The sequence below is a fragment of the Durio zibethinus genome, chromosome 12, assembly GCF_047325235.1.
Source record: "Durio zibethinus cultivar Kanyao isolate XHJ-2024 chromosome 12, ASM4732523v1, whole genome shotgun sequence".
Lineage (NCBI taxonomy): Eukaryota > Viridiplantae > Streptophyta > Magnoliopsida > Malvales > Malvaceae > Durio > Durio zibethinus.
The window spans coordinates 15098380-15124969 of NC_143173.1; the positions used below are offsets into that span (position 1 = coordinate 15098380).

At 31.0% G+C, this 26590-nt stretch overlaps 3 protein-coding genes across 8 annotated transcripts; 2 read left to right on the top strand and 1 right to left on the bottom strand.

Annotated features, from left to right (window-relative positions):
- Positions 1–436: 436 nt before the first annotated feature.
- Positions 437–4301, top strand: LOC111298055 (uncharacterized). The gene is made up of 9 exons (XM_022892755.2): positions 437–589; positions 999–1166; positions 1277–1444; positions 1666–1926; positions 2303–2337; positions 2429–2521; positions 2713–2866; positions 2963–3483; positions 3564–4301. The coding sequence occupies exons 1-9, from the start codon at positions 547–549 to the stop codon at positions 4131–4133; spliced, it is 2013 nt and encodes a 670-aa protein (XP_022748490.2). The 5' UTR covers positions 437–546; the 3' UTR covers positions 4134–4301.
- A 239-nt stretch (positions 4302–4540) lies between these two features.
- LOC111298056 (protein GET4-like) lies at positions 4541–12074 on the bottom strand. 5 transcript variants are annotated; one of them, XM_022892756.2, is made up of 12 exons: positions 11956–12074; positions 11417–11496; positions 10579–10657; positions 9937–10018; positions 9572–9722; positions 8906–8996; positions 8339–8422; positions 7739–7785; positions 6941–7069; positions 5939–6023; positions 5645–5725; positions 4541–4893 (listed from the first exon to the last, which is right to left on the bottom strand). In XM_022892756.2, exons 1-12 carry the CDS (start codon positions 12001–12003, stop codon positions 4885–4887), a joined length of 966 nt encoding a protein of 321 aa, XP_022748491.1. In that variant the 5' UTR covers positions 12004–12074; the 3' UTR covers positions 4541–4884. The 5 variants fall into 5 exon arrangements, with proteins under 5 accessions (XP_022748491.1, XP_022748492.1, XP_089596834.1 ...); XM_089740708.1 differs by lacking the exon at positions 4541–4893 and adding an exon at positions 4900–5422; XM_022892757.2 differs by lacking the exon at positions 8339–8422.
- Positions 11524–14173, top strand: LOC111298057 (uncharacterized). Of its 2 annotated transcripts, XM_089740711.1 has the most exons (4): positions 11524–11817; positions 12078–12246; positions 12503–12740; positions 13714–14173. In XM_089740711.1, exons 3-4 carry the CDS (start codon positions 12519–12521, stop codon positions 13825–13827), a joined length of 336 nt encoding a protein of 111 aa, XP_089596837.1. In that variant the 5' UTR covers positions 11524–11817; positions 12078–12246; positions 12503–12518; the 3' UTR covers positions 13828–14173. The 2 variants fall into 2 exon arrangements, with proteins under 2 accessions (XP_089596837.1, XP_022748493.2); XM_022892758.2 differs by lacking the exon at positions 11524–11817 and having other exon boundaries at positions 11974–12246.
- The last annotated feature ends 12417 nt before the right edge of the window (positions 14174–26590 follow it).

The window sequence follows — 26590 nt, forward strand, 5'->3', positions numbered from 1 at the left end:
TGTTGAATTTTTAATTTCTAAAATTATGTTTAAATTTTGATAATTTTAAATAAAAAATTAACAAATAATAGTATAAGATTTATGATTAAGATTGATTTGGCTAGAAGTGGTCAAACAAGTAAAAATGTAAAATTAAAGGCAAACTTTATTTTTTTAACAAAATTAAAGGTAAAATATGATTTTGTTAGTTTGAATTTTTTTTTTTATCTACATAGTTTGTTTTATATTTTTATTGTAAAATAAATTTACTTTGTTTTATATATACGTGTCAGGTTTTCATTTGCCTTTGATGTAACAAGTTGCTGTATTGGGTGCCTTTATTGTATTCCCATTTTTAAGACAAAAGTAAGAATCTTCTTGTCTTAATTCATTAACCAAAAATCCGCCCCAATAATTAGTAATAATTACAATTTAATCAGTCAAAATCTTCATTTCTAAATTTTTAAAAAAGTTTCGACTTTTCCCTCTCACCTTTTTTTTTTTTTCTCTTCACATGTCTTTAAGGCACGAAAAAACAGAGAAGAAAGATTAATCTTGAAGAAGAAAATGTCATCCAAAAGAAGCGTTTTGCAGGAATTTCAATTCCCTGGTACGTTATTTCTTCTGGGTTTTGGTTCTTTTATTTGTTTGGATATTAAGAAAAACAGAGGAAAACAGAGGAAAGTTAAACACTTGAATTCTTTATAATTGTTTGTTTCTTGGTTTTAATTTCTTGGGTTTTATTTTTTTTCAATAAAGAATAAATCTTTGTGCTTGGTAACGCATCATTGTTTAAGGAAAGAATAAATTGATGATCTTCCATTTTAGGCAATTCCATTACAGAAAAAGAATCTTTTTTTTTTTTTATGATATAGATTGAATTTGACAGAAATAATGAAAATTTTAATTTTAAGCCATTAAATTTGGGATAATATTAGGATTCAATTTGATTGATCATTTCCCTTTCTTTTGCATATGTGTTGAATGAATAAATTTCATGATGAACTATAATTTTGCAGAGGCTTCAAGGAACATAAAGAAGGTTGACATTGCTGGTTTCAGGCTGATTGAGACTGCAAAAGATGCACCAAGGCAAAGGGAAGAAGAAGAAAAGCCTGAAAGGTTCGAGTCCAAGTGTGATTTGCGCAAGAGTTTGGCTTGGGATAGTGCCTTTTTCACAAGTCCAGGTTGTTTTATGCTTCTAAAATGGCCGAAAAATTCCAAGGCTTTCCATTGTCAATATGATGATTCATTGAATTGCAAGTTTATTGTCACAAAATTTTGTTTATATTCTCAGGAGTTTTGGATCCTGAGGAGTTGTTTGAGACTTTGAATATTCATGATGGAGACAATGGACTCAAAGAAGCGAGTGCTTTACCTTCTGAGTCCATGGCAGCAAGTAGAATTGGTGAGTGCATTGCCCGAAGAAGTTTAGCTTGGGATACTGCCTTTTTTACAAGTGCAGGTATGCTTCTTTACAGCTCTTCCAGCAATTTTGCCTCACAATATGGTTTTATGGTATGATTTTGAAAAAAGAACCAATATGTTTTGTATTTGGCATATCCACACAAATTGTAACTCTAAATTTTCGTGTTTTACAAGTATTAGACATAAAATAAACAAACAATATACATGAATTGCCAGGTTTACAATTTTCAATTTTTTTGGGTTTTTTTTTATGCTTAGGGGTATTGGATCCAGAAGAGTTGTCTATGGTAAATAAAGGATATAAGAAGTCTGAAACACATACACTTCCTGGAATTGAAGAAGAATTCTGGAAATCTGCTGAATCGAACTCTACAATGGATAGTGATTACTCCTTGGCAAGTCTTGAGATTGATCTTTTTGATGATATGAAAACCTCCATGCAAAAATCAAGCAAAGCATACAATATGGTCAATTCAAGTTGCAAACTTGAAATTCAAAAAGGCATACCAAAACCCCATTGTAAGTATCATCTGCTTTGATCATGTCTTTATTGGGAACTTAACGGGGCAATCATTCCTGTCAAGTTTGTAGGTTAATGCACTTTAGGCTTTCCAAGGTTTGATTGTAATAGTGCCTTTTTTTGGTACAAAAGAGGCCGTAGCTTAGGGATAGGGGAAAGGGTTGCAGATGTTGATATTTGAATGTCAGATTTGTTAGATCTCACTTTTTAATATGACTGCATGAATCAACTGAATTAAGTCTGGCAATATGATGTGCTAGAGGCTTAGTCAGGATTAGAAAGGATAACTTGTGGTTGATATGATTGTTTTACAAAATGAATTGGTTCTCACATTCTTTTTCCCTTATGCTTATCAAGTCTGCTGCTTCTATGCAGCTTCAAAAAGGCTGGATGCCACTTCATCAGTGAGGGTTTGTAGTCTTTTTTTTTTTTTTTCCTTTTTTGTGTCACAACTGGCAGTATTTATGGTCTTTTTGAGACACATTTATGTCAAAATTTCAGATTAAACCCTTGCCGGTTTCCAGAACGCAAAAAATTAGTGCCAATGGAGTGGCGAAGACAGCAAATGAAGCCATCAATCCTCCTCAAGCACAGGTATGTTCACTTCAGGATAGTGAAATAGACTCTCTGGATGCCTGCATCTCAGCCATGTTTCATTTGAGAGCTGAGATATGCTCTAGCTGACCTTTAAAGAGAAGCACCTGAGTTTCTGAATCTCCTTTCACTTTTAATGCTTGGCTGAGTTGTTATGACTGACTTGAGTTTATTACTTATGGTCAAAACAGCATGCTACTCGAAGAGGTGAACCTGATTCATCGTCTTCTGCTAAGCTGTCAAAGGGATTTAGCCAGGCCAACCCTCTCTCATCTGCTACAACCAAAAGGGCTTCATTGGGTGCAAACAACATGAAAGTGAACAAAATCAGAAAAGCTGTACCTGGTAAACATTGCCATAAATTTTGATCTACTCATAGAGGGTTACATTCCATTTCTGATGAAATAAAATTGTTTTCGGATCTTTGTTTGATGGTTGTAGGACGAAATATGGTGAAGAAACCTTTTGGTGACTATGGTAGTTTTATCCCCAGTTCAACACCATCTCCAGAGCCAGCTTCATCATGTTTCCACATTGCCTCCAGAGATCTTTCAGGATCAGCTTGTGGTCAGATTGCTTCAATGGATAAATCTCCAAACTCTCTGAGAAGAAATAATGGTTTGGCTGCTTCTTATTCAAATGATAGGACTCCTATAAGATCTTTAACCAGACACGAATGCAAACAGATAGATTCTTCTCAGCCTACTGACTTACTATCCACACCCAAGTCTTCAAGCACATCAGTTTCTAGTTCCATTGATTGTTGGTCTTCTGAATCCTCAGCTTCTGTGAATCATGGATCTAATAAATTTACAAAGAGCCTCGATAATGCCTTCAACAGAGGGGTTCCTGTGAACAATTCTCAAGGCTCGGACACTGAGAAGTGTTCTAGTGATCAACCCTTTGTGCGAAAACCTTCTGGCCTTCGACTGCCATCGCCAAAGATTGGATTTTTTGATGTGGTTGGTTTCTCTATTTATTTTCTTCATTCCATTGACTGGTGAGTTTTCTTCCTGTTGAATGATCCTTTTTCCATTGACAGGAAAATTCTGGGGCACTAACTCCAAATGGAGGTCTAAAGTTTCATTCTGGTATGCAAAATGCTTCAAAAATCAGAAGTGGCACGAATCATATCAATGGCACTCCCAATAAAGTAAAGTACGGTAAGATTCAACCACCAAGAACATCAACAAGGACAGCTAGTGTGAAGGAGAAAAAGCTGGGTTGTCTGCAAACTGGAAACCAAAGTTTCAGGGGTATCAAGCCTAATTGTGCTGGACAATTTACAGTTTCTGGGACAATCAGAAGCTCTCTTGCAACAAGCTCCAAAGCTGAGACTGATGTATCCTGTGAATCAAGCTATGGATATGGCTCAAAAACTAATGGTTCGGGATCATATTTGAAAGGAAAGGACAAAGGTAAAACTCAACCTGGGAACAAAGAACATGTCACTCAAATTGTTAAGATGTCATCTGTGGATCAGAATGAAGACACAAGTGCACTTAATCGTGATGGCAATGAAAATTTATTCGATTTCGAGAATCAAGTTAATGTTTTAACTAAGCAGGTTGAGGCCATTGATTTCAATGGGGCTTTGGTGATAGAATTCTAAGCTGAAATGAGACCTGAATCATTCTAATTTTTATGTTGATGTAAATCCTGCAAAACATGCTGTTGCACATTGTAAAGGATGTTTACTGATAATATTTGAACAACTAGAATGTCTTGTTTTCAAGTGAAAGAATTTTAGTGAATAAATTTGCATCTTATTTTTCTTTTTTTTTTCTTTTTTTTTTTCGTATCATTTTTATATTACGTCACTATATCATGTTTAAAATTATGAAACTCTTAATGCTAATATTACCTTTTACTATTAAGACTACTACCCTTCAATGATATGACATCTTGGCATATTCTATAGCTTTCAATTTGCTGCTGAGCTTGAGAAATTGCCCAGGATGTTTTCCAAATTTGATCAAAACAACAGTAATTTCAAACTAAACATAATTGAAATATTGATTAAAACAAAAATGCATTCTCTTTTGATTGATTTTTCATTGCTAAATGAAAAAAATACAATCAGCTGTTCAATACTATCATCAGTTGCCTGGCAACCTTAAAACTTAGATCAAAGGTCAATTGTTCCACATGGACCCTTTTTCTTCCTAGTGAATCAAATCACATGAAAGAATTCAGGGTATGTTTTACAAAACCTTCTTTCATAAAGGCCATAACATCTAAGGTAGGCAACTGAAATACTTTGCAGTATTATTAATGTTATTGCATCGAAGGAACAATGAAACCAGCAATTCCGGATCTGTCAAGGCACCGGGAGATTCGAGCTGATGCCGTGTTATTACTCATCATGTCATCTGTACCATAAGTTAAAAGCATTCCTAGTAAGAATCCTTTCCCCGTAAGCTATTCTTCGAAGATCAGTGTTCTTGTTTGCACATTTATAATCAAAAACATGCATCGGAAAAAGGTTATAACTGGAAACAAATTGTTTAATAGAAAAATAGAATCCGAGACCCCACACATGCCATTTTCTGGGACATATGCTTACACTTATCCTAAAGTATCATATCGCAGTTACACTAACCCCACCTTTGGGGTAAAGATAGCAGACCCAGTTGAAGTCCCTGATTTTAATGACCTTAAGGAGAAGGAGAGGTTGAAAGCAAAACCCTCTAAGGTAATAGAAGAGCCAAGCTCCCAATAGAAAATGAATATTTTGGAGGAGAGAGTGTGAGCTATCGAAGGAGTGGATTATTTTGGCTCTATAGATGCAGCTGAACTATGTTTAGCTCCAGATGTAGTTATCCCGTCAAAATTTGAAGTCCCCAAATTTGAGAAATACGATGGGACAAAATGCCCGGTAACTCATGTTACCATGTATTGCTGCAAAATGGCGGCTCATGCTCATGATGAGAAACTACTGATGCTAACCAATGAAAGTAGATAAAAGATATAGAGACTAATTGAATTGGATCAGGTATCCAGGACTAAGCTTCAATCTTCAGGTGATTTATTTAATAAGATGACATTTTTATGCCAGAAATTTCTTAAAATGCCTGAAAGCACAACAGTTTCAAGAGTTTGAACAGGTATGTAGATAATCACCTTGAATAATTCGCCAAACATCCCTTCAAGAGGATTTCTACGCTTTACACCATAGAATTTTTCCGCAATGTCATCTAGCAACTGAACCATCATGTTTGTGTTAGAATCTGATGCATGTAAGCTTACTCTAAGCCTAAGACATGATAAAATCGGTAAATAAAGGCCACTTGGCAGATATATGATAATGGTTACATCCCAGCTGGGAACTGAAAATAAAGTGGAAAACACGTTTTACAAGAGAGGAAATAACAATCAGAATAACAGTATTCTAATTGGGAAAAAATGATTGCGCACCGCATTGAATGCAGGTTCTCTGTCTATGCTAGATGTGAAATTCACTCTCAATATATTAAAAAGAGGCAAGGCTTCTGTTTCCAACCTGCATACAAAAGAGTTTTCAAAACAACTTATCAGACCGTGCTCCATTTACCAAACATGGAAAGACTATGGTGGCTTAACTCTAAGCCGAAAACTGACCATGGTGCTTTTAACTTAAAAGTAAAAGGAGATGGTTTTGTTTGATGGATTAAAAAGTAAAACACTAGCATTAACTAACAACCATTGTTGGATTTTCTGGTTTTTATAGCTCCCCAGACCAAAATCAAAACCAAAAACAGTTATGCTATGGTTTGGAGATGAGAGCGGCTTTGGTTATAATTTCTGTTGTCAGTAATAATACTTAATGCCAAGGAAGTGCAATCCAAGCAAATAAACCTTGGAAATCTGACCACTTACAAACTTGAGGAAAAAACTATAAACTTTAATCCCCCAGCCCTTTTCTCTAATCCTCCCAAAAATTTCAATGTATTGGTGTACATTAAAGCATTATATCACCCTTAAATCAAATTGTAGAGAACACCAACTTCCCTCCAATAACAAAGCAGAGCAATATCATCAACATATCACTCCACATTATATTCAAGGGTTAATGTCATGAATAGCCTTTAGACAATAGGGAAATGCTCAATGTGGTACCCAAACTTTAAAAATCTCTAATGTGGTACCTAAACTATGAATCTGTTTACTAATGAGGTACTTCATGTGTTATCCTTTGAAGCTAACCACGTTAGAGATAAGTATCATATTAGTTAATAGATTCATAGTCCAGGCATCACATTGGAAATTTTTAAAGTTCAAGTACCACATTGAACATTTCACTATAGTTTAGGGGCCATTCATGACATTAATCCTGTATTCAACAACAGTGCATCCACACCTACTTGCATTAAGGATAGTAGGACTGTTCCCTATAGATGGAGAATGAACTGAGGAAGGAACAAAAGAAAAATAACTTACGTAAGCAAGAGACAAGAGATAAACTGAATCAAATCTGATTGAGGGAAATTGAGCTCTTGGGATGCCACTTGTTCCTTCAATTCATCCATAAGGCAATTAGCATCTCGAAGATTACCCATAGACAAATACCTACCATGCAAAAGTAAATTTGCTTCATTACTACACAGTTTATCACAACATTATAAGCAGAAGCAATAGCCTCAATTGTATTGCCAAGTTTGACCATGTGAAGGTCGAGAAAAAACTAAAATCCCTATAATTGATGGAAATTTATAACAGTCACTAGGAAAGTTCAACTGATTTGAGTGCCAAAAGAAACACCATAAAGAATGGCACGTCATTATAATTCAGTCAAATGATTCCATTGATGGATTTTGTTTAGACTATTCACATGAATAAAATATTCTAAAAGATCAAGCAAAAATGTGAAGTTCTATTCGGCCATCCAATCTAATTTTGATATGAACAGGTGCTTTTCAGACCATGAATATTTTTGAAATTAAATAAGAAATAAATATACAGGTTGAGAGCAGTCAGTGTCTTTTCAATAATGCTGTCAAAATGGCATGTTAAATTGATAATTTAAGTTTATAGAAGTACAAGGGGCCACTTTGAGAGGGGAAACAATGAATGACACGATATCTTATTGACCATAGAGTTTTGACATCGAGTAGGACTGAAATTTAAGCTGTAAGGTCAAGATTACAGGTTTCCATATTATTGATTGTGCCCCAAAAAATAGTGGCAATAGGAACAGTAAAATTAGAGGCCAAGTGAGCAGTTTTTCAGTGGGCTTACAGAAGAACTGCTCGTGCAATGGCCATATCACCTTCACCAGGATAGCACTGCATGGTTGAAAAGTGTATCAGTTCATTGCATTATACAAGTATCAAAGGAAAAGTAATACTTGCAGTAAATCATAGCGATGGAACTTGAAATTCAAGTACATTGATTGAGTTATGCCATCTTCCATGCATTTTTGATGGCCAACATTCTAGTTCCTTGAAATAAGCATAGTTTCTTAACCCAGAAATTTGAAATATTTAAGCACTCATCACTAAAGTAAAGACCAAATTTGTATAGCTTAATTCTTCTGAACAATTCAAAGGCTGGAGTTGAGAATGACAGAAAAAAGTGTCTTAGAAGTAATAAATTAATTTCAACAATAATAAGTAATAGGCTTAGATGTAGAATCTCCCTAGCAAAAGTAGAAATACATGCAACAAAATCTGAAGATGAGTGAAAGTTTCAATAAATTATATACAAATATAAACTATTATGTATCTATATTACTGTACGGCTGTTACATATTGTACTGTTACACAACAAAATATGACTTTGATTTGTATGCCTCAAACCATCTTCATGACAATGCAAGAGAAAGAGAAGAGAATTAACCTTGCCCATGAAATTTACTAAAGCAGATGCAAACTTCTTTGGGTTGTTTCCTCTAACAAAATAATACGACACTCTAGCCATGTCCTGTGAAAAAAACATCATATGATTGTCGGCATGCACAAGCATGTCAACTAGTGAATGGACCTTTGAACTGCAAAGTAATGACAAATATTGCACAACGAGGAACTTGATATAGGATAGTTTCAAAGGCTTGTGTGGCTGGTAAGTGGAAGCATCTAATTTATTTGCCCAAGCATCTTTTAGTAGAGCATAAAAGGATCTGAAGAAAGAAACCACTGTGAAAATGATGCTGTTTACAAAATAACAGTAACTCCAAATACCCAAAGCAAAGTCCCAACCAATTAGCTAACTTTTCTTGTAATTATTACCAATATTCTAAAGATAAAGTTCATGATCATAATGTGTTTTTGCATTTATCTTCGTCTTGTAAATTAGGACAAAGGAAAACTTCATGAAAGTGATTCATAGCAGCAGGAGCAAGGGACAAGAACAAATGTGCGATTGACGTAGAAAAACCGAAGCCTAAACCTGAACTTCCAAACCTACCAACTCAGGAGATTCGGAATATATGTATTCAGCTAGCATCACATGCAGTTCAGGATCACCATTCCTGTGAGCACCAAACTCCGCAGACCACCTAAAACCCAAAATAAGCAAAACAGTTCAGAGAAAATACAATAATATTTAACGAAGTTAAAATTTTTAATTTTTTTAAAAAACTTTTTCATTCTCTCCCTTGTTTTCATATCCTTCACTTCCACTTATTCAACAAAGTGTAAGTTCATGATCATAAACAGCCTAATCTTATGCCTCCGCAGATAATTCAATTTTGCAATATCTTTTAATCACAATCTGGAAAGGCTATGATTCATCTATCAAATAAATTTAACCACCATAAATAATAGGAAAATGGGAAAGGCTGAGCATTGTCCCACAATTCACTTTAAACAACATAACCAGACTAGTATAAGAGCAATTAGACAACACTTCTAGAAATTTTGAGGCATTTTCTAATGAAGACATAGCACAGCAATTATTAAAAGAAAGAAAATAGCTGATCAAAACTTGCAATTAGCAGATCCCTTCGAACAGTTTAACTATCAAGAAATGAAGATAAAATAACTCAGACATTTTACTAAGGCAGCTGAAACAAATTAATTTTAATATAACCATCAAGAGTAACTTTAACAGTATATGGGAATGATCTCTCACTTTATAGCAGCTCTTAAGAATGATGAGCAGCCCTCTACACGTGTCTTTGCTGCCCCAAGAGCTTCAGTAAGTTCTTGAACATCATCATCAACTCCCAAGTTACTAGGCAGTGGAATCTGAGGAAACACCTTATAGATTTTCCTGACTCGGTCTAACATATACATTTTGTCATAATCACAACAACAGAAGTAGCAGAACTATATGAAAAAACAGCTATATATAAATTTATATAATTAACTTGAAGGTTTGTTTTCCATATAAAAGATACTTAGGTCTTCAGAATAAAAGAAGGCAGAGTCCATAAACTATTCATCACAACTTGTTCTGATAAGCAAACCAAAAAACAAGACAGGGCATATACTGACCAAGGATGTCTTCATCATAAGGAATTTTCCCTTTGACAAGTGTCTCAACAAACAAGACTGCAAGCTCTGCCCCACAAGTAACCTGAATTTTTATTCCCGTAATTTCAAAGCAATGGACTATGAAGTAAAGGACAACAATTAACAAGACCAACACAACAAATTTCCTCATGGAAATTTCATAGAGCCTCTAGTTTCCATAGGAGCACAATGTTTTTTAAGTAATTACCAAGTAAAATCCAAAAAAATTTATCAAAAAAAATAATTCTTAGCCTGCCTGATATCCTAGACGTTGCTGTGCTAATTTGCATCATTCTTACATCTGAGGTTATATCTTGGCTAAAAGGAAGATCAACCATGCATGTAAAGGGTATTAATCATGAAATATTTGCAATTACTGAATTGATGTCATCTTATATTTGTTTCAATTTAATTTTTACATTACCCTATCCAATCTGAAATAATCCCAGATTCTAAGCTGATGATTACTTTAAGGAGATAGGACTAGTATACAATCATCCTCCGATCATTTTGGAACCAAATTTTGAACAACCAACATCAACTTCATGATGCTTTTGCATATAACTTTGAGGAAAACCTTGACTATCAAGCTCAGGATCAATGTACTTGAAAGAAAATAACAACCTGGCCATGCTTCAACTGGAGGCATGCACCTGAATGAAGCAGATCCAAGGCCTCAGAATATCTTTGAGCAGAGACATATCTGAAATAAAGTATGCATGTTTCATAATCAATGATAAGTCTTCCAATGCAGAAGAAAATACCAAGCATGCAAAAAAGAAAAAGTCATATTACTTGCTGCCTTAACTACTACCACTAATATAGAACCCTAAATTGAAATTGGAAACAAAGAATAACATAAGCAGCACCTTAAACTTACTCAAGCTTACAAAGCTGTTAATCCAACTACAAGGGTATCCACCCCATTAAGCTCCATCTAAGATTCTAAGCACAACTAATACCTATGCTGCTCTGACCTTTCATTTTTTTTTTTCTGAATCCCCCATGTCCAACGTACAAGCAGGGTGGATCCACATATTTAGCTAGACACCCCCAAAGATATAAAAAAAAAGGCAGCCCGGTGCGTAAAGTGCTCCTGCAATGCGCAGGGACCGGGGAAGGGTTTATTGTACGCAGTTTTTCCTTCCATTTTTGTAAGAGGCTGTTTCCACAACTCAAACCCGTGACCACCAGGTCACATGGCAACAACCTTACCGATTGCGCCAAGGCTCCCCTTCACACCCCTAAAAATTGGAAAATAAAAAAATTTCTCGGATCTGCCATGGGCATGGCCATTGCTTTCCAACTATCAAGATATAAGGAAAAGCCCGGAAAAAAAGAAAAAAGTTGAATGCATCCATATCAGACACGTACTCTTGAGTCTGAGTAAGATAGGATAATATCATTTCTAGCAATCTGTAACTCTAAAAACATAAATTTGGGAAATTGCGGACAGTCTTACCGTGCACTGATAGACTTGTACATCTGTTGAGATCCATAGGAATTACCCTCATTTATAGCTTTCTCCAATTTATCAATATTCTGCATTTCATATCAAAAATAAAAACAATGCAATTAGGAATGATTCTTCACCATTAAAATAAAGTCCAATCATACTCATATATAAAGCTCCACTCTTCATTGGTTTTCTCTTAATTAGACAAAAAGGATTTCTTTTTCATAGATTAAAACTTTCCACATCTAGATTGTAAGGAAACACCTAAAATTAAAAACCCAGAAATATAAATAACAAAAGGTTTAAAATTTCCTTCTTTTAAATGAAACTTTCCAGTTTCCACCCAACATTCAACATCCCTCATTTTCTTACCAAGCAAACAAAGATTTGGGACCAGGAATAAAAAGGTAAAAATAATTCAAAATTATCATTTTTTTTCCAGTTTTCTCAGCTACCAAACAAATGATCTTATTTCGATATCTTTTTTTACCAATGATTTCGAGAAACAATTGTTGAAAGCAATTGTAAAAAAAAAAAAAGAACACCTCTTGAACAGGAGGAAGAGTGGTTCGTTTGGGTTTCTCTCTTGACATTTTCTCTCTAATTGATTTCCTCTTTCACTTCTTTAATGGAAAGAAATATCTGATTTTTGTTTTGTTTTTTCAAGTTTGATTTGATCAACGCTCAATCACGAAGAATCCAAACAAATCACAACATGGGCTGGGCCTTTTTCAACAAATGGTTTGGGCCTTCATTTTCTTCTTCATTTATGGGTGATGTAAGACTTAACAATAAAGCAGAAAAGAAATAAAAAAATGCTCTGAAGTCTGATCTAGGTGAGCTCCCTCTTCACTCTTCAGTTATATCCGCTTGGGGACCTTCATTAGTTTTTTTTTCTTTGATTTTTTTATTATATCTTTAGTTTAAACCATTTTAATTTCTGGGTTAGTGTAAAAATTTATAGCAAAATTGGTTGAAACTCAAATTTCAATCAGGTTTATTGATGTTTTCATACTGTTCGATAAAATGCCCGAAAGAGTTATTGTTGACATTGGTTAGTTTTGACATTGCAAAATTTAATCTTTTTATTAGATTGAAGGGCTTGACAATGGGTTCTCAACAAGCTTTGGCTGCAGCTAAAGTATATCGTGACCTTCTCAAAGCAGTGAAAAAACACATTGGAAATGAAGAGTACAAGAGGCATTTTAGTGAGTATATAACACAAGAGTTTAGGAAGAGCTGTCAACTTTCAGACCCTTCTTTGGTTACCCAAAGGATTAAGCTTGCCAATGATTATATTTTTTTACTTAACAGTGTTCATCATCACAAGGTATTGCTATCTTTCACTGGTTTGGTTTTAGTTTCACATATCTTATTTTCTCTGCCATGCTTTGACTCCCTCTGATTGTTGCATTTTCTAATTGCTTTTTAATTTTTGTCGTTTATTTCAATTTGTTAAAATATTTAAAGTAAAGTTATGCATTTTGTTTCCAATAGTCACGTGGCCTGTTGATAAAGTGCTGGACTTTTAATTACAGTTATCGGGATTCAAATCCTGATAACCTCAAGTATTAAAAAAAACTATGCATTCTGTTAGTAGCAAAAGATAATCCTAATTTAATATTGGTTGTTGGACAATATGTTATAGGGAATATGGCATTGTTTTGCTATTTTAAAGAGGTATGAAAAGCATGAAATTTTCTTCTAAGACCTGTCAATTGAATAATAGAAGGCTATAAGGTCATGTTTAGTGCATAGGATAATTGATAGGATAGGATGATAATCATCTTATATCATGTTTGATTTGCATTTAAAGAACATGATAGGATTATAAGAAGGATTATTATTCTCTTGGTATAGGATAATTCAATCCTCCCAAAGTGGAGAAGATTATTTTTAATCCATAGGATTGAACTTACATGTCCTATCATACCCTTAAAAATTATATCAATAATTTAAATTGTATAATTTTAAGAAAGGATAATTTTGATCAATAAATAAATTATCCTATCTTAATCCTCCTTACACATATCAAACACAAGATAGTATAGCATTATTTAATCTAATTCTATTTATAATATCATCTTATCTTGTGTACCAAACATGACCTAATGTGCTTGTCATTGATTTCTCTAATGAGGATATAGCTATGGTTTCCTTGTTTTTTCTCATGTTTCTTCTATGGAGTTTGGTAATTTATACCTGTTCATGCTATAACCTAGTTCATTTTTTTCTTTTAAAAGCCATAAGTTTTCTAAAAGAAATTTATGTGATTATTTCTGGTTTTGATACTTATTTGGCAGGACTTATTGTTCTCTTACAACATAGCAGTAGATAGGTCAGATGAAATGAAAAGAACACTTGGAAAATCAGCTGCAAGTGTTGGTCTTCAGCTTCCTGAGGTTTATCAGCCTTGATATCACTGGATGATAATTTTCTTCTTACTCTTCATCTACGGGTGAATAATTTTGCCTCCTCCATTCTATAGATGCTGGAAATTCAGTTGGAGCTGATCCTTGTTATTTATATCTATAATTTGTTCTCATCCAACCAATTGAACCTGGTTTTGTTGACTTGTTTCTGTATTGTGGTTGAATTGAACTTGTTTGTGTTGTTTGAGCCTTGAAGAAGCTGCAAGGAGCTATTTTGTTTAAAACTTACATTGTTTTTGAGGCTAAGGAGGAGGGAGACAGTTATCTGTGTTTCTTCATCAGGTATGATGCTATTTCATATAATTCATATGCTAATTTTTATGAGACTCTATTAATCTTGTTCTGCATGATTTGTTGTAATCTGTAGTCGAATGCGGTTATCATTTTGAGTTAAACATTTGTCTGCGTCTTGTTGGAGTTTTGCAGTTGTATATTTCCATTTTCCTGCAGTAATAATGCTATTGCTGTGGTTGTTCTATCAACATCATGATCCAAGCTGTTCCCAGAAGTTGCATGTTGTAATACACAAAACAACATGATTAATAGCACCCATAACAACAGAAACAAACAGCAAGCTTTTATTCTTTTTCTTTTTTGACAAGGTACAGTTTAGGGCAAGAGGCGATTAAAGCCGAACCTTTTTAGCTTAATCTGGGACATCTTTACTTTCCATAGACCCTAACACTTAAGTCTAGTATCGTTACAATAATTAATCTCATCTTCACTCTTTTTTTTTTTTTTAATTTCACCATAATCAAGTTTATCGCTTATCCAAATGGATCCTCTGCAGCTGCCATTGGCCTCTAGTGTCACAGTTTTGAAGTGAAGCCAGGAATCCCACATTGGTTGAGTACTAAAATTGGTCTTAGGATATAAGTGTTCACACATGCCCCTCTTTGCGAGATGCCTTTTGTAGGACAAAACCGTGAGATCAAGGGGGCCAAAGCGGACAATACCTCACAAGGGTGTGAATTGTGATAACTAGGTTGATTTAAGACGGCAAATGAGTGCATGCACAGGTCCTGGAGCCTCATGGGCTTAGAGATTCAGTCTAAGCCCGTGATAAATGGTATCAAAGCTAGCTCTGGGGGTACTAACGATGTGCCACTGAGGACGGTGGACCCTTGTTGGAGTGAGGGAGGATGTTACAGTCCCGAAGTGAAGTCAAAAATCCCACATTGATTGAGTATTAGAGTTGGTCTCGGGATATAAGGGATCACACATTCCCCTCACTACGAGGCACCTTTTGTAGGATAAAATCATGAGACCAAGGAATCATAGCTGACAATATACCTCACAAAGGTGTGAATCGTGACAGGTAGGTTGATCTGGGACACTAAATGAGTGCATGTTTGGGTCTTGGAGTTGCATAGGCTTGGAGGTTGACTCTCGACCCGTGACATTAGCACCTAGGTACAGCAAGCTTTTCTAAGTAGAAGCTGTTGGGGCAAAACTCCCTTGAATGCCCTAGGTCCCTAGAACTTGTGGCAGCAATGGGTTGTGTCATTGATGCTGTCTTGGCCTGCTACTTGTTCTTACTGATTGAAGTGCATTTAGATAGCGGACAAGCCAGACTTACCTTAAACACTGTCAAGGTTAAAAGTGTGCTTCTCTTGTTCTTTGTGATTATTCTGAATTCTCAACTACAAAGTCAATAGATCTTAGAATTGAAATTTTGATTTTTTTAATCTATGACTTAATTCAATTGTTTTACACAGTTGCTTTTAAGATGTGGTATTCAACATATCTTAGCTCAAATTCGAATATCACTTGTTACCCCTTTCTCTATCTCAAAAGTCAAAATTGTGACTATTTGTATTAATTTTTTAGAGTTAATGTCGTGAATGACTCTCAAATTATAGTGAAATATTTAATTTGATTTTTAAATTTTAAAAATATTTAATATAATACTTGAACGATAAATATGTTAATTAATGTGAGACTCGTTTTAACGTGACTAGTTTAAAAGTATATGAATAAAAAATTAATAAAATCTATGAACAATTTATTTAAAAAAGTTCTAAATTAATTTTTCTCATGCATGAGTGACCTTAATATGTATCGGAAATGTGCAATCCTAACCTCAAAGCTAGACTTCAAATCTCAATCGCCGATGAAGATATGACAAATCTGTAAATACAATTAAAATGAGGGAGCTTTTTTTTTTTTTCAAAATTTATCTCTAAATGAAATTAGTTAATTACATTTTTCATAAGTTTTCGGGTATTTATATCTGTAACTTATAAATTTTATCAAATACGAAAATTCGATTTGAAAATAAATTTTCAGAAAGATAAATTTTTAAACTTTTAAGAAAAATTATAAAATGGAGATTTTATTAGAAATTTTTATATAATTGATGTAATGAAAAATTATTATTGACAATGAAATCACAAATTTTAAATTTAATAAAAAAGTTAATTTTATTATTTTGACATTAGGAAAGAATAAAATCTTACGAGATTTTAATTAAATTAAAGATAAAATAATAAAAGTAATTTATTTAAATTTAAAATTCATCATTTTTTAATAAATAATTTTTTTTTGTATCAATTATTAAAATTTTATAATAATTTTAATTAAACTAAATTATTTGGACAAATCTTTTCATTTTACTTATTATGATGAGTTTTTTTAATTAGCATATTAGATTTGAATAAAATTGTATAGTTTTCAATAATATTATTTGTATAACTTTCACAAGTTTTAACATTCAAATGTTGATTAAATCTTATAGCTCTTTTATCATCTCTTGCAACATCAAAAGGTAAAATGTTTAATTAGGGTCTCATTGGACTTTATTATTTCTCTAAGATCAAAATTATAAAATTAACTTTTTTTAAATTTTAAAATTTATGATTTTCTTTTTAATAATAAATTCTTTTCATTATACTAATTAATAAAAATTCCTAATAAAATTTTCTTTTTATAATTTTTTAAAAAAACTTGCTCTTCAAAAATGAATTTCCGAAAATGGCTATTTGGTATGTTATATAATTTCAAAAATCAAAATTTAGGAAGGGGTAGATCCACTATTTGGTCTGGACATCAAAAAATTAAAAAATTAAAAATAATTTCCTTTAACACTTTCAAAATCCTTTATATATATATATATATATATTTGTCCATAAAATTAATAAATTTGTAAACAATTATATATATATATATATATAAATAAATGTATATATTATATATTATAAGTGGGCCCAGAGCATTGCTTCTGGAGCATTGTAACCAGTAAGGTTCCCAATTAACAAAATGAATTCTTTTTCTGTTTTTTCACGCTTATATAAAATGAGTTTCGCATAGATATAAGATTATAATTAGATTTGATCGTTCGTATATTTACATTTATTTATTTTATATCAAATATATATAAAATAAAAAAATAATTATATTACAATTTGTGTAAATATGTCAAATATAAACACATTTTTTTTTATTTTTGTCAAATTTATGTATAATATTTATTAAAATTTTATATGGTATAATTTTTATTTTTTTATATTATTTTTATATAATATTTAAAATTGTTGAGTCTAATTCTAATTGCTTTATTTCTTTTCTCTAATAAATCCCTTAACTTTTGGAAAGGATTTAAAAAAAAATCATTTATTAAGTGAGTGATAGTTTATCTTCAGTTTCACTTTTCTCCTGTTTCTCCCTAAGCATACATTTTCACTTCTCTTTTCTTTCAATTTCTTGCAATCCAAACAAACGGCAAATTTTGTGCTTTCCTGTCAACTTTCAGGACAAGTTTAAAACTAGGAAAACAAAAATGGCCATGCAACTTCAATCCCACAAATATTATTATATATAAATCAGTAGGGGACAACATGAATCTAGAAAGAAAAAAAAATGTAATCTAGAAACACATGATATGATTCTTAATGTGAATTTGAAGCAATTTGCAGCGAATATTGGCTTTTAAATCTTTGTCGAAAAATTATTTAGTTTGTACATCAAACTTTTTATCCATGAAAGTAACCTAAAAAAGCTGATTCCCCTTGCTTTTAACAAAAGTTGGAAAGGGTTCATCATTCGAGCCTGTGGGTTTTATTTACTAAATGGATTCTAAATTGAATAAAATGAAGTTTTATAAAAGAAGTTGTTAAGATATTGAGATTTAGATTTCAAACCTATTAGACGAATAAATCAATTGAACTAAGTTTTGAATTTTTTTTCCTTTTTTTATTCCTTAATCATATGGATAATTTATTGGTATATTAATATTGAGTTGCTTTCGAAGCTGATTGTCAGAATTTTTTTTTTGTTTGAAGGCGACCACATAGGGGAAGGGAATGGATTGAACGTGCTCGGATTTGAATCCCAGATTTATAGGAATTATTTTGCTTGAAAAAGAAATGGAGAGAAAGGAGTTTTCTTTGTTGATTGGACTTTTTGGTATAAGCTAAACTAAGAGAAAGTAGTACTCCATGCATATCATGCATAATGCCCAAACAAACCTTGAGGGAAAGAAAGATAATTCTGATCTAGAAATAGAAAAAAGCACTCAATAATTCTCCATTTTCTTTCTTCTAAACTCATCATCAAAACAAGTGGCCACTGACCATAGTTTCTGAACTGTGTGGCTTTTTGTTTGTTGATAGAATAGAAAGCTTTAGGCAGCTGGGGGCTTCAGAAAATATTTATGTGGGGAAAGAAGGGAAAAATATGATTACAAATAGGCCAACAAGAGTTGCTTCTTTCATGCTAGGATATATGAGTTAACTACCAAGTTTATACAAATTCAATTCTTTTTACCAAGTACAATTTTGAGGCTAAAGAGATTTTTTATCAAAAATTTTGAATAGAGGATACATGCACTTATTATTAAATCAAATATTCAATTAAAAACGAAGGTTATTCTATCACGTAAGTTTAATCTAATGAAAAAAAAATGATGAATATGTCATGTGTAACACATCAACAACATTATTTTTTTTTTTTCCTAAACTTTCATGCTAGGATGAATGACTTAATTACCAAGTTTAAACAAATCCAATTTTTTTGTCACAAAGTTTTGTGGACCGAAAGACTTTTTATCGAAAATTTTGAATAGAGGATATATGAACTTATTATTAAATCAAGTATTTAATAAAAAACGAAAGTTATTCTATCATGTAAGTTTAATCTAATGAAAAAAATTGATGAATGAGTCATGTGTAACACATTAACAACATTAATCTTTTTCAATGATGGTCCAATTAAAAGATAATTAAAAATAATTTACTGCACCTAAAAATGGAAAAACTTTACTTAATGAAACTAAAACTTATCTAAATCTGAGGCTTAATTTAATTGGTTTCTAAAATTATTTTTTAAAGATGATATTTAGTAGATTTAGGATTCAAATTTTAGTACTTACAATTTCTTCAGCTTTTCTCATATTATGATTTTTTTATACAAAAAAGTCACTTTAATCTGCTAAAATAACCAAAAGATTTGCAAAAAAATGAAGTGGATTACTTGTTTCTTTTTCAATTTGAAAACCCTAATTTAATCTAATGAAAAAAATTGATGAATGAGTCATGTGTAACACATTAACAACATTAATCTTTTTCAATGATGGTCCAATTAAAAGATAATTAAAAATATTTTACTGCACCTAAAAATGGAAAAACTTTACTTAATGAAACTATGACCCTAAAGAAGTAGCTTTTATCTAAATCTAGGCTTAATTTAATTAGTTTTTAAAATTATTTTTTAAAGATGATATTTAGTAGATTTAGGATTCAAATTTTAGTACTTACAATTTCTTCAGCTTTTCTCATATTATGATTTTTTTATACAAAAAAGTCACTTTAATCTGCTAAAATAACCAAAAGATTTGCAAAAAAATGAAGTGGATTACTTGTTTCTTTTTCAATTTGAAAACCCTAATTTTATCCATGACTTTCTGGCCTTCTTTAAGGGTTGAATTCAATGTATTTTAATTGTCATTAATTTTATTGAAATGAAGATTAAAAAGATTCAATCAGAATGTTGTAGCAATATGTCAATTAGATGAATCTTTAAAATTTTTCCCCCATAAACTTTACCTCCTTATATGTGTTGAGATAATTTTTGCAATAGGGAAAAATTTTACTTTTGGGTAATTTTATTGGAAGATAGACTAATTTCAATTTGCATTTTAAACATTTTTTTCATGGTTTGACCCCTATAGAATGAATTCCAATACCTTGTTGGCGCACACAATATTGACCCATTTTTTAATTTTGTTTATATAAGTATAAATTATACCACATTTTAATTTAAATTATCAGGATTTAAATCTTAATAATTTCAAATATTAAAAAAAAAACTTTTATTCTAGTTTGTAAAAGTAATCGAATTAACAAGTGAATATAATTATAATATCATCACTCGAATTTTTTAACATTTCGAAATTTTAATCAAATAAAATAATAGATAATTCCATCATTTAATTATTTTTCATGTTGGCGGCATTTTGTTTATTGAAAATTAGTAATAAATAATTTCATTTTGAAGCAAATTTTTGTGTAATTTATGAGAGAAATTTCTTCGAAGGCTAGAGAGACAGAAACACGTTGTATGAAACCATCACTACGTATAGAATGGAAGATGCCGTCCTCCTAAGCAATTGACGGCTTGACCCCCTTGAGTTGGGGTCGGAGAAATGGCTTCCAACTTTATTACATCTTTATTCACATGCTACATACCATCTAACATTGACATTTTCCAACGATTGACTTGGATTTATTTTGGCTATCATGTAATAAATGAAATAAATTTTTATTTTTATTTTTATTTTTTACATGTGATATTAGACTACACGATCCAATCTTTCGTCTTATAAATTTCAATCCGTTTATTTCAATTCAAATAAATAAAAATAATAAACTCTATTGATTCTCGTATTTATAAAATTGTACGAAATTTAATTATTATTTTAATATTAATTATTTTTATACAGAACAAATATATGATTTATTATCACTCTTGCAATCTCATGTAGAAAGTGAACTACTATAAATCTCGTGCATTCAATTTTTCTTACAATTATTTTATTATCATTTTAAAAAAAAAAAATAGAGCTTTAATCCTAACGTACCTTGGATTTTAATCTTTGTAAAAGCAAAAACAACAAACTATTACGTCAAGTCTGATCTTTAACGAAAGTCGGTTTGATAAGTCCTCGTACAAGTTGTTAAAAGAAGAATAAAAGTAGCTCAACACCTTCTACAAGCTAATCTCTTTCTTTTGATTGAGAAATCCATATTTTTTTCTTTTATTAATGAAAGTGAAAGTCAGTCAAATAACTTTAATACAATTATCTAAATATTCGTATATATTTAGAAAAGTAATCAATTAATTTTTTGTTTAGTTTTACTTTATAATTTGTAAAATTGGGTTTAGTTCACGTGAGTAAATTCAATGATTTGTGTATTTGTATCGTATAAAATATTAAAATTTATGTATTTGTATTGTATTTTACATAAAAATTATATGTCATAATTTATGTTAATACAAAAATATAAAATATAATTTTTTTTGTTTTGTTAAATATATATATAGTTATTGCTAAAATTTTAAACCATTTCATTATTGTGTATTATTTTTATATCATATTCATATCATATCTGTAGACACCCAATTGGGTCTGGCCCAAATGGGTAAGGCTCAATTGAATTTTTATCCTGTATTTTTTTTTTGTATATCTGTATTTATTTATTTTTATTTATAATAGATTTATATGTATATAGTTATATATTTATTATTATTATTATATTATTATTATTATTTTTTGTAATATATTTTTTGGTTTATCTTATTTTATTTTTTAAATTATCTGTTAATTTTATCTGATTCTTTTTTATTATATGATTATTATTTTTTTTTCTTTTTATCCTATCTTTTTTAATTATCTATTATTTTTATTTTTTTTATTTGATTTTGGAGGGCTGGGATTGAAAGTTGAAGAATCTCATTGTGAATGGGAATTCAGTCAGAAGAGTCCAGATTGGACTCAAATATTGAATTTCCTTTCAAAGAAGAATTGGGATTAATCAGAAACTCCTGATCAATCCCTATATAAAAGACCTCCTGGAACAGATGCTAAACACACAGAAAACAGTAAGCAAAAGCTACTGATTGAGAGAATATGGGCGTATAGAGAGCTCAGAAAAGGTTTAGGAGTGTTCTGGGAGTGAAAAATTTTTTTTGAAGCTTTTGGCGATTTTTTTTTCTGGGAATTTCTAGAAATTCCAGATTCCGGTGAAGTTTTTGGCAAGTTTGAATTTTTCGACGAAAATTTCGGTCAACCTTGAAGTTTTCGGTGACCTGCCCAGTTTCCTACGAAGAATCTCAGAAACCGGTGATCTTCCGGCCAACTTTCGACGAACTTCCGACGAAATTTTCAGATTCCGGTGACTTTTCCCAGAATTCGACGAAAATTTTACCGGTGTTCTTCAGCCTTTTTAGAGAGAAGGGAGAGGAAAAATGAAGAAGAGAGAGAAAAGAGAGGAGCGTTCTGTCGAAAAACAGAGGGAAGTGCCTTTTATACCCTCTCAAAATGACGTCGTTTTGGCCTTTTTAGAGAGAAAGGAGAGGAAAAATGAAGAAGAGAGAGAAAAGAGAGGAGCGTTCTGCCGAAAAACAGAGGGAAGTGCCTTTTATACCCTCTCAAAACGACGTCGTTTTGGCCTTAAGTAACCCAGAGGATCCGCGCGTTTTGCAGTGACCCGACCCGACCCGAGCTTCGACCTGCTTCTTGACCCGCGCGTGCCAACCCCCCTCCAAGTCGAGCCGAGCTCCAAGCCGCCCCCCGAGCCGTTTCTCTTCCTTGAGCCGAGCCGAGCCGAGCCGCCATCCGAGCCACTCCAGGTTTTTTTTTTTCATTTCTTTGTTTATTTGTTTATTTTATTTTTTTATTATTTAGATTAGGTTTATTTAATATTCTTTTTATCTTTATTTTTTTATTTATTATTCTATTTTTTTAAATAAAAATCAAAACTTTCAAAAAAAAAATTTTTAGGGAAAAGTTGAAAGTATCAATTTTCCTTAGAAATAAATTTTTAAAAGGGGATTTTTGAGGAAAAGTTGAAAGTATCAATTTTCCTTAAAAATAAATTTTCAAAAAAAGATTTTTGAAAGTTGAAAGTATCAATTTTCCTTGGAAATCAAAGTTTTGAAAAAATATTTTTGAGAAAAAGTTGAAAGTATCAATTTTCCTTAGAAATAAATTTTCAAAAAAAGGATTTTTGAGGAAAAGTTGAAAGTATTAATTTTTCTTGGAAATCAAAGTTTCAAAAAAAAAATATTTTTGAGGAAAAGTTGAAAGTATCAATTTTCCTTAAAAATAAATTTTTAAAAAAATATTTTTGAGGAAAAGTTGAAAGTATCAATTTTCCTTAAAAATAAGTTTTCAAAAAATATTTTTAGGGAAAAGTTGAAAGTATCAATTTTCCTTAGAGATAAATTTCCAAAAAAATATTTTTGGAAAAAAGTTGAAAGTATCAATTTTTCCTACACAAGAACAATCATTCTTCCCTTCCTTTCTATTTTGATTTTGATTTTGATTTTTCTTTAAATAATCCGACGACGGAGCCTCTGCAAGTGAAACAGTAGTTTTTCTTGCATACTCTTGAGGTGAGAGAATTTTCTCAATTTTTTGCTAAAAGTATTAGAGTCAATTGAGAAAATTTCCAATAATTAATTACTTGGTAAAATTTTAAGGCTTTTGGATAACACAAATTTAAGCTGGTACCATCTTTTGATGGGTGTTGTGAGGGTGCTATAACCTTCCTCACACATAACCGAACTCCCGAACCCCGTTTTGATTAGCAGACCTGAACCTATTCTTTTAGGGACCCTTAAACTTAGGTGTTCCCTGAAAGGACAGATTCCTTAGGTGGCCAATCGCACCTAGACAAAAAAGATTAGTGGCGACTCCTTAAAAGTCAATGTCTAGCGATAGATCCCCGGATCTAGACGTTATGACAATATCATCGCATCATATTTTAAATTATCAAATCTATAAGTGAGTTGGTCGAATTTTGTGTTTCTCAAAATTTTTTCCATCCTTTTCTTTAAGAAGGTCATTACTCATGTGAAATAAAGCAAGAAAAAAAAACTGTGTATTCGTGTCATATAAAATATTAAAAATTTTGTATTTATATCTTGCTTTATATTAAAATTGCATGTCATATTGTGTATCAATATGAAAATATGTCATATATATTTTTTATTTTTGTAAAACTTATATAAAATTAATGTTAAAATTTTAAGTCGTGTTATTTTTATATCATATTCATATTATATTATCATGTTATATTTTAAATCATAGATCTATAATTGAGTAAGCCGAATTTTGGATTTCTCAAAATTTTTCCATCTTTTTCTTCAAAAGGGTCATTTTTCACGTGAAAAAGAAAGCAAGAAAAAAAAAAACCGTGTGACAGAAAAATCCACCCCACAGCTAAGCAAATGTCGCGTGGACCTTATTTCATTAGAATTACAAAATAATGGAAGCCAGTTTGCAAAAATGTCTCTTAAATCTATCAAATTCATGGTTATTTGTCAATTATAAATTCCAATCCATCAAAACTAATAAAAAAAAAAAAGGGAAGCAACTTGTTAATTTTTCTAGATTTTACCTATTGATGATAAATTGTACATCATGTTATAAAATTTTTTTTAAAAAAAATTAAAATTCAATCTTTGATAATTTCAAATAAATTAAAAAAAAATTTCAGAAAATTACAAATATAAAAACTATTAATTCAATTAATGGTGATTCATGCATTTCATGCAAAATTCAACCATAAGTGAAAGTTCGAAATGTAAAAAAAATTAATAATAAAAAAAGGAGAAGAGGAAAAAACGTCGAAGAATTTAGAGTAGAAATTAAATAGAGTATATATAATATTGTTGAAATTATCGAAAAATCGAAACGCGTTTTTTTTATTTTAGGGTTTTCGAATTTCAATTAATCAAAAAGGAACCGTACAAATTAATCTAGTGCAAGATCTAAGTTTTAACTTTGTTGATTAATTATGAAAAAAAAAATTAGAAATTTTGGTAATATAATTGTCGATTTAAGTCATACAACGTGCCATGCATGACGTTGAAATATGCGTAATTAATAACTATTGAAAATTTGATTGATTTGAGATCAGCAATAATTAAAATATTAATTAATTTAAAAAACCTTAAAAGTGAAGAACATGTAGGAATGTTGCAAGTCAAGTAAAGTAACTGTCATCTTAATTTCCACCTCTTGAAAAAATTGCATGTTACCAGCTGGAATTTTGGGTTTATATGTATCATGACTTCACTATTTATGACGTTTTTATAGACTTCATTTTCTAAATTTTATCTCTCTTTTTTTTTTTTTGTTAATATTTAATTTGGCTTTAAATTATGTTATTTTTAATGATTTGGTACTTATATAAAATATTCACTACTAGATATTCAAATTTTGTATTATTGACTCACATCGTTAATCAAAATATCGATGTGGAAAATGTTAACTAAGAAAAATGTATAACGTATCATGATATTATTGATTTTTTGTCACATTATCTTACCGTTAATGAAATTAACATGTGTGGGACAAAATTTTTGATAAAAATAAAGTTCGAATATTTAATCATAAATTTTTTTATAAACATCAAATCGTGAAAAATAATATAATTCAAAGATTAAATTACATATTATTCCTTGTGTTTTTGACCTATAGAGACAATCATAAGTTTATCTATGATTTAAAACTCCGCTTGCAGGCAGAACAAATTTATCACAATTTTGGGTGTTTGAGCATACTGGATAAAGAATTTTTTTTTTCATTTTAAAATTATTATGAGAAAGTATAGATATACATATGCTATAAAAATTACAAGATACAAGTAACTTTGAGAAATTGAAAAAAAAAAGAAGAAAATTTAGTTCAAGATATGAAAAAATTTTCCCCTTTCTATGTTAATTTCTTTATCATCCTCAAAATTAATTAGACAACAAAACTCTTCAATAAACTTTAAGAGTCCTTCACAGTCCTAGAATGTGGACTAAAGTAATTAATTTATATGGTTACTTGGGCTATTTAAGATATATAGATGAGTTCATTTTTGATATATTGATAGCTTAATTTTATAATTAGGATTAAGAGATTATCACATTTTCAATTTTTTTAATTTTTTATTATACTTTAAAAACTATGTGTTATTCCATTAATTCTAATAGTGAAGTTTAAAAGCCTCGATTTATTGCTGATCTATTATTGTGATTTTGTTAATACTAATCTTAAAGCTGTTAATGCAACGATTCATTGTTTCATTTGTGTCTCAAGTAATTATAATTCAACAACACTAATTTTTTTTTGGTAGAAAAAATCTGGGGTAGATAGGCTGTTCAATTTCTCAGATCAGAATAAGATGTATCGTATTTGATAGCCTAAGACAGATAATTGCAGGTTGTATATTCTAGATAATCCCATTAAGTGATCATCGACAAAATTCGAACTCAAAATCTCTTCGTCGAGGAAGACAAACTTTAACCGATTGAACTAACTACTTGTTAGTTTCAACAACGATAAATTGCATCTCCAACAACCATCTAATCTCTGTCCTTTGAACATGTTTTTTTTATTATTATTACTAGAGAATTAAAAGACTTTTTTTTGCTAAACAAATTATAGTTTTTTAAACTTTAACATGCTGCAAACACAATTCTCTTTGGTTTCCTTTTTTGAAAACAAAATCCAAACCATAATGGCAAAGTAGCTTAA

Coding starts and splice junctions, on each gene's coding strand:
- LOC111298055 (XM_022892755.2), top strand. CDS start 547: ATGTCATCCAAAAGAAGCGTTTTGCAGGAATTTCAATTCCCTG. Junction 2,522..2,712: donor TCAATCCTCCTCAAGCACAG/GTATGTTCACTT, acceptor TGGTCAAAACAG/CATGCTACTCGAAGAGGTGA. Junction 2,867..2,962: donor AATCAGAAAAGCTGTACCTG/GTAAACATTGCC, acceptor TGATGGTTGTAG/GACGAAATATGGTGAAGAAA.
- LOC111298056 (XM_089740708.1), bottom strand. CDS start 12,003: ATGTCAAGAGAGAAACCCAAACGAACCACTCTTCCTCCTGTTCAAGAG. Junction 8,423..8,905: donor ATTCCGAATCTCCTGAGTTG/GTAGGTTTGGAA, acceptor TTTTTTTCACAG/GACATGGCTAGAGTGTCGTA. Junction 6,024..6,940: donor ATCTCTTGTCTCTTGCTTAC/GTAAGTTATTTT, acceptor TTTTGTATGCAG/GTTGGAAACAGAAGCCTTGC.
- LOC111298057 (XM_089740711.1), top strand. CDS start 12,519: ATGGGTTCTCAACAAGCTTTGGCTGCAGCTAAAGTATATCGTGACCTT. Junction 12,741..13,713: donor ACAGTGTTCATCATCACAAG/GTATTGCTATCT, acceptor CTTATTTGGCAG/GACTTATTGTTCTCTTACAA.